This window comes from Chelonoidis abingdonii, chromosome 26, assembly GCF_003597395.2.
Source record: "Chelonoidis abingdonii isolate Lonesome George chromosome 26, CheloAbing_2.0, whole genome shotgun sequence".
In the NCBI taxonomy this organism is placed as follows: Eukaryota; Metazoa; Chordata; order Testudines; family Testudinidae; genus Chelonoidis; species Chelonoidis abingdonii.
In genome coordinates this window covers 3,744,724-3,752,500 of record NC_133794.1, presented here as the reverse complement: position 1 = coordinate 3,752,500, position 7,777 = coordinate 3,744,724, and the positions used below count along the sequence as shown (strand labels likewise).

General features: G+C 52.8%; 1 protein-coding gene across 1 annotated transcript; it reads right to left on the bottom strand.

Moving 5' to 3' along the window:
* Positions 1 to 3,347: 3,347 nt before the first annotated feature.
* Positions 3,348 to 5,279, bottom strand: GADD45GIP1 (GADD45G interacting protein 1). The gene is made up of 2 exons (XM_032790180.2): positions 4,933 to 5,279; positions 3,348 to 4,311 (listed from the first exon to the last, which is right to left on the bottom strand). Exons 1-2 carry the CDS (start codon positions 5,262 to 5,264, stop codon positions 3,990 to 3,992), a joined length of 654 nt encoding a protein of 217 aa, XP_032646071.1. The 5' UTR covers positions 5,265 to 5,279; the 3' UTR covers positions 3,348 to 3,989.
* Between the last annotated feature and the right edge of the window lie 2,498 nt (positions 5,280 to 7,777).

Sequence of the window (7,777 nt, the reverse complement as noted above, 5' to 3'; positions counted from 1 at the left end):
AACTAGAGCAGCTCTCTGAAGAAAACATGCCAGCTCGATTTAAAGCATACCCCAGCTGGAGAATCCCCCGCAAGTCATTCCAATAGTTAATTACCCTCCCTCTTAAAACCGCGCACCTGAATGTGTCGCTTCAACTTCCTTCCGGCTGCAGCTATGGTGAGAGAGCGGGATGACCCCCTTAGCAGAGTGTTGCTGTACGAGGGCGATTTAAATTATTCCAGGATTGTTTCCCATGTGGCCACTTGTCGGGCGGGTGGGCAGCAAGACTATGGCAGAAGCAAGAATGTTGTAAGCGGTATCAGAAGTGGAGCCCATGGGCCTATGAAAAGGCAGGGAGGGGTTGGCAACTGCCCCCCTTACTCCATAGGGAATGACACCCCTGACTCCTAATCTGGAGAAATTGCTGCCTTGTTAAACATCCAGCCCAAGTGGGGCCAAGTCCTGAGCATTGTCTCTGGGGTGAATCAGCAGGCGACTGCCCCACACAATCCCCTATAAGTGAACAAAACCTCCCTGCAGTGGGGTTATAACTGGGCTAAGTCAGCAGCTGTGAGTCACTCATGCTGCTGCTGCTGCCTCCTAGCGGTCCCCGTGGGAAGCGCATCCCTGCCGGCTGCAAAGCTGCCATTCAGAGCGCGATTCCTTGCTCTGCAGCTGGGCCCTGGCTCTCCCAGCTGCTACCCGCCAGGGAGGATTTTGTTTTTCAACCGTGCGAACACCTGTTCTGCGTGAAGAGGGGTCTCCCAAGCCAGCAGCCCAGCTGCTGGTGTTGCGAGGAAACCAATTTTGCTGCTTGATCAGGAGAGCTGTCCCAGCTGTATGAAACAGCTCTGGAAATATACCAAAGGGATGGGAGTGGGGTGACATGTCTAAAGCAGCTCAGAGGACGGAGAGGAAAACCTCTGTCCTCGGAGCTGTGATATGCTTTCAAAATAGTCACCAATTTCAGTTCCCAGCCATCCCCACCCCCGGAGGCAGCGAGAGAGGAAGTAACTTGCCAAGGCTACACAGCGACTCAGGAGGGAAGAGGAAATGGCTCGGTGATTAAGGCACTAACTCAGCACAGGAGAGGCCCCTGTTCAATTCCCTGCTCTGCCTCAGACTGCCTGTGTGACTATGGGCAACTCACTTAACCATGCTATGCCTCAGTTTCCCCATCCCTAAAACAGGGATACTAGCACTGCCCTGCCCCACAGGGGCATGGGTTAGGATAAATACCTTAAAAAATTGTGAGGGGCTCAAATACTTCAGGGATGGGGCCCTGTAAGTACCTAATATAGGTAGAACCCAGGAGTCCTGGCTCCCAGTTTTCCCTGCTCTGACAATATGAGGAAAGGCTTATAGAAAAGAGGAAGGCAGGTTTAGTCTCAAGGAAAGAGACTGAGGGGGACTTGACAGTCTTCAAAGCTGTTCTAGAGGGGAGAAGTTGTTCGTGTTTACTGAGGGTAGGTCAAGAAGTAACAGGCTTAATCCACAGCAAGGGAGATTTAGGTTAGATACCAGGAAAAATGTCCTGCCTCTGAGTTAGTTACACTCTGGAATAGGCTTCCAAGGGAGGAATCCTGACTCTGAGGGCCTTTAAGAATGGATTGGCCAAACCCCCGTCAGGGCCTGTCTGTTTACTTGGGCCTACCTGAGCATGGGGGGCAGGACTGGATGATTTGTGGAGGTCCCATCCAGCTCTACGCTTCTGGGATCATGTTTCCTCCCCCAAAGCAGAGAAAGCAGCACACACTCAGTGGGATTCTTTGTGTACGATGGTGGTTGGAGCAGGGGGGATGGGGAGTGGGGTCTAGTGGCAGGAGCAGGACCAGAAATCAGGACTTTGGGTTCTACTACCGGCACTAGGAGGGGGGATCTAGCAGTTAGAGGAGGGAGCACAGGAAGTCACTGCCTGGACTCTGTTCCCAGTTTAACATGCTTTCCCTCTCTGTGCTTTCCCTCTCTGTGCCTCGTTTCACTTGCTCGTATTTACTCAGGAGTAACAGCGCTGCCCCAAGCTGGTGTTTGGGGAGCAGGACTGCAGGCGATGCTCTAGGGAAGGACAAGCAGCCGGTTACACCGTTGCCATGTATGAGTCAGTCTCCAAATTTGGAAGAAAGTGCAACTAGGTGCAGAGTGTGCAGGGAACTGGCCATGGACGGGGATTTTACCTGTGGAAGATCAGTGAATCTCACTCCTTCCTAACAAAATTGTACTACTCCTTGAGGTAGGGAAAGGAGGCTAGTGGATAAAGCACAAGCCTGAGTGTCATGAGACCTGGGTTCTAGTCCCTGACCTGCTGTGTGACTTTGGGCAAGTCCCTTCTCCTCCCAGTGCCTCAGTTTTCCCATCTGTAAAAGGTGGGTAGTGATACTGGCCTCCTTTGGTAAGCTATTTGAGACCTACCAATGAAAAGCCCTAGCTAAGAGCAATTGTGTGTGTGTAGTGTGATGGGGCAAGGCCAGATGGCTACAGTAAAGTACTGAGAAACAGGTATGTTAGCCCCAGGCTAAACAAATCCCTAGTACCCTGGTAACCAAATGGCAGTTGCTCCAGGTTAATCAAGGCACCTGGAGCCAATTAAGACCTTTCTAGAAGCAGAGATAGCTACTTTAATTAGAACACCTGCAGCCATCAAGGCAGGCAATCAGGGCACCTGCGTTTAAAAAGGAGCTCACTCCAGTCAGGCAGGGAGGAGCTAGAAGCAAGAAGCTAAGAGTGAACTGCTGGAGGATTTAGGAAACAAGCATTATCAGACATCAGGAGGAAGATCCTGTGGTGAGGATAAAGAAGGTGTTTGGAGGAGGCCATGGGGAAGTAGCCCACGGAGTGTAGCTGTCATGCAGCTGTTACAGGAGGTACTATAGACAGCTGCAATCCACAGGCCCTGGGCTGGAACTGGAGGTAGAGGGCAGCCCGGGTTCCCCCCAAACCTCCTAACTCCTGATCAGACACAGGAGGAGTTGACCCAGACTGTGGGGAAGATCACTGAGGTGAGCAAATCTGCCAAGAAGCGCAGGACCCACCAAGGTAGAGGAGGAACTTTGTCACTGTGTGTGTGTGTGTATATATATATATATATATATATATATATATATACACACACACACATCACTTGCTTACTGCTGAAATGCAGCCACCCCTGGGCTGGAACTTGACTGCTGTAGAACAAGCCATAGCAACAGCTCAAGACAAAGTTAAAAGGGCATCCTAGTGAACTAGCCCTGCAGGGGGACAGATTTGGGGGAGGGGAAAAGGAAGACTCATCTCTTAAAAGCACCAGTGGTCTCTAAGGCATGTTTGTGGTTAGGAGAGACATTAGAACCTTCTGGGATCAGAAGTGGCCGATAAAGAAAAGTCCCAGGTAGCCAAGGCCCTGGTCAGAGCCTTTTATTTCAACATACAAAGTACAGGGATCTCAGGTTGCTGGCTTGGTAGGGGCAGAACTGGCTGAGAAAGGAGCCTAGTGGTTACATTGCTAACACAGTCACTATGCGGTCACCACCCTCTCTCCGATAGCAGCATTCACTTGGGAGCCCCAGGGCTCTGTAAGGTAATGCCAGCTCCCCCACAACGTATCATTCCCAATCTGAAGTGGTGGGGAGCCTAGGGCATTTGATCAAGACCTTCCAACGACCTCCCTCTGCCTTACTCAAACTCCAATAGGTGGCCTGTGCACAGATCTGAGTCCAGCTGGGGCTGGCTGAAGAACCCAGGCTGAGCTGGCTGGATGTACACACAGGGAGAGAGGCTGCCCCTGCCACACTCCAGGGGGCAGCTCCTATGCTGCAGTGCAGTGACCATTGACCCAGTGCTTCCCCCCCCCACAATTAGAGTAACTGGCAGTATTGACTTGCTGCTCTGAGAAGCATGATTGGCATTCCAGACCTGAGCCACCAGCTCCCCTGCTCAGCCCCCATGTAAATGCACTGGGAACAGAATTTAGCCCAGTGACAACTGTGGCTCCAGCAGTGACCCAATCTGAGGCTCCTAGATCATGTTCCCCCCTAGGCTGGTTCAGCCGCCCCAGCTGAGACAGGAACAGGTTCTGGGTCAGCAGCAGCAGCTTTCTTCTTTGCCTCCTCCTTGAGCTGTTTCTTCTTCAGCTTGAGCTCCTTGCGCTGTTTCTTCTCCATCTCCTGCACCAGCTCCTGGAATTTGACACTGCGGTGGTCCACCTTGTGGCCAAAACGCTCCTGGGCCTCGGCCAGCAGACGCTCCCGCCGAGCCTTGTCCTCCCGCTCCTTCTCTTTGCGTGCCGCCTTCTCCCGCCGCCAGTCCTCGATCATCTGCGGCATCTTGGCCATGTTGGCGGCAATCAGCTTCTCTCTGCCAGGAGGGCAAACAACAAGCCAGCAGTGAAACACCCACCACCACAGGGGGAGACTCTCTGTATTTCTACTGCCACTGCTGCTCCCAAGACTTGCACTGTAATTTGGGTAGATGACAGAGGTCACCATTTCCTTTCCCTGAGGGCACGTCTTGGGCCTGGAGACCACACTCATAGGAGTGGGTCTGGAGTATTTCCTGGAGCAATGTGTTTGGGGGAGGGGGCTCTCAGTGGTTTGAGCATTGGCCTGCTAAACCCAGGGTTGTGAGTTCAATCCTTGAAGGGGCCATTTGGGGATTTAGTTGGGGATGGGTCCTGCTTTGAGCAGGGTGTTGGATTAGATACCTCCTGAGCTCCCTTCTAACCCTAATATTCTTAAAAAAAAAAAGTGTCACACCCCAAATAGGGGTCCTCATCCCAGAACTAGGGTTAGGTTCCAGCATCTCTCCCACCTCTGGAGTAGGGTTCTCCCTCCCCAGGAACTGGTTCAGGTTTTGGGGTCTCTGACTCCTCCATGACTAGGGTCCTCCCTCTCCCCAGGAATGAACCACATTTCAGGGCCCCCTCCCACGGCAGTCAGGACCCAGAACTCCGTCTCCCGGGTCTGGCCCCCTCCGCACCTCTCCACCTGCTGCCTCTCCTCCTCCTGCTCCTTCTTGTCCAGCGCCGCCTCCATCTCCCTCAGCCCGGGGAACCACTCCCTCTCCTCGGCCTCCAGCTCCTGCAGCTTCTCGGGGCTGGGCCAGAGCCGGGCTGGGTCCACGCCGGAGGCCGAGCCGTGGCGCCCGTACAGCTTCGCCTCATACGCCGGCTCCAGCTGCCACGCGGGCGTGAGCGGATCGTCGGGGTCCGGCCGGTACACGCCGCCCGGCCTGCGCCGGGGGGGCGGGGCGTGATAGGAGCGGGCGGCCCGGAGCAGCCCCAGCCACGCCCGCCGCATGGGCGCCGCCATCTTGGTCTGTCACGTGACCTCACAGGGCGGGTCCTGCAGGGAGCAGCTAGGGCTGCCCAGACAAGTGCCTGACTCACCCCGCTGACCGGAACTGGGGCCGATGGAGGCCGGAAGTTGGTTTGGGGAAGGCTAAGAAAGACCGGAAGTGGGCATTGGGGACCGGAAGAGGGGCATTTTAGGGCAGTGGGACCGGAAGTGGGGCATTTTGGGGCAGTGGGGACCGGAAGTGGGGCTGAGGGACTTTACCCCCAAACTGAGGTGTCTCCTCACCATGCCCTGGAACCAATGCGCCGTTGCCTAGCAACGTGGTGCTGAGTTGAGACAAAGGGCCACGAGTCAAACCTGGCGCTGGGTCAGCGTCGCGTCCAGGCAACGTGTCGTCAGGTCACCCACACGTAGGGTGGCCACCTCTGAGCAACAAAGAACTGGGGCAGCCCGGCTGGGCCTGAGCCCACAGAACCGGCCAGCTGGCAGCGTGTGCTCTGTGCCCTCACAGGCCTCCCCGGCCAGCCACCGCCACAAAGGGGCGACCTGGGGAAAACCTGGACAGGTGGCAACCCCTCCCCCCAGAATGGGTTACATTTACATTAGAACATGGCATGACCTCAGACCAGGGCACTGGGTCAGAAAGTGGCCTTGGAATGACTTACAAGCACCTTGACAATGGGATGGTGCCGGGACGGGTGCTGTCTGAATGTGGCACCAAGATGAAATACCATCATCTCGTGGCACAATGGTGTCACAAGAAACAGCATCGGAGGGAGACTTTGCAACATTACGGCCTCATGCCATGTCCTGGCTTCGAAACACGGTGTCCAAATGACATACCAGCTCGCTGGCGTCTAGTTGAGTGGTCGATGCCCCACAATGCTGCTAAATTGTGCCTCATAAGACGATGTGAAAATGTCACATTGCAATATTGTTGTTATCTGACACCCTGCAATGCAAGCTGACAGCGTAGTGCCAAAGTATGCCACATCAAGAACCAGCATTTCAGGGTCTGAGATACCGGTGTGTTGGAGTATCCTAGCCTCAAGGAGAAATGTGAAGGACTTTAACCTTTATGACCTCACAAAATGTCACCGTGTCCTATCTTGTAACCTGATGGATACACTTGATTCCCACGCGAGATTGCAGTGACCAGCTCCTAGGTGCAGCTCCTGCCATCTCAGCCAGGAAGAGAGAAACCCCCAAGCTCAGCACAGCTGGTACTAGCTTGTCTCAGGAAGTTTACAGGTAAGGCTCCTACTTAGGGAACCCTAGAAAAGCTTTGTGTTGCATTTCTTCTACCATAACACACAGGATAGATGCACATGCCCACACACACCCCTGCCCCCTCCCACAGTTTGGCCTTTGCAAATGGGTCATCAACTGCACTCTAGCACCCTGTGTATAGCATCATTGGAGCTTCATCCAATGCCGTTCTAAGGGAAAGTGATGTCACAGTGGCAGCGCAAATCCAGTGTAAACTGTCAGGGTGCATCTACACTGGGAAATTTACTGGCATAACTATACAGATCTAATTATACTGTTATAGATCTACCCATATAACTCCAGCTTCCAAAGCGACATAGCTAAACCCCCCAAAATACCCGCTTATTTAGGAATAAGAGTGCCAGCCTTTGCTAGACCTTTGACTTCTAGATTGAAGAGCCCAATATCCAAGTTTTGTTCCCCAGGCAGGTACTTTTAAACTTAAATGCTGGTAAATTTCCTCAGGTAGATGAGCCCTTAGTGTGTTGATTTCCCTTCCTAGATATTTTGTCCTTCGGTCTTCCACTTACTTCCTTTAAGGTTTTTTTCCTTCTCCCTATTGTGAAACTAACAATGGAACAATGGCTTTCCCATCCTCCTCTCCACACTTATTTTGAGCAACCTCTGGAAAGCTAGGTTGAGTTTTATGAGTGAGTTTTATATACATATTGGGCTGTGGGAACAATTCTTTCTCCCCATAAAACCCAAACTGACATGCAGTGGTTTGTTTGCTTTGAGCCTGATGACTTTTAATGAGACACCAGAACCACTGTGCTGGAAAAATTGCGCCTTTCTGTGGGAGTGTAATACTAATGATCCCTGTGCTAAGCTGATCCAAACTCAGACTCCCCCCTGCCCCCCTGCAGGTCTATAATTAGGGTCTGATTGCCACAGAACCCCCTCCAAGTCAGTGTTAACTCATGTCAGGAATTTTCTCGCTCTCAGTTTACTTGTATTGGTTTTAAGTGCTGGATTAGTTGGGAGGCGAGTGGGCACCCGTGGTTATTAAATATCCCAAGGCACTTTTCCCAAAAGTCGAGGTGTTAACCCTGGTGTCCTGGCTGGTATCCAGCTTTGGTAATTAAATTCTGCCTCTCTTAATTCCCCCACTGTGGTTTCAGTTGCAAATGGTATTGCTATCCGAAGATGTTGTGCGGGGTTGCTGTGTGCAGCTATGTGCTGTGTCCACCAGAAATGGCTGCATTTCAGCAGCTGGTGAATAAGTCCTGCATATGCAGCTTGGCACCTTTGGGTGAAAG

Excerpts from the sequence above, each read along its gene's own strand:
- GADD45GIP1 (XM_032790180.2), bottom strand. The coding sequence starts at position 5,264 with ATGGCGGCGCCCATGCGGCGGGCGTGGCTGGGGCTGCTCCGGGCCGCC. Across the intron at positions 4,312-4,932 it reads GAGAGGCAGCAGGTGGAGAG|AGAGAAGCTGATTGCCGCCA; the intron begins GTGCGGAGGGGG and ends CCCTCCTGGCAG.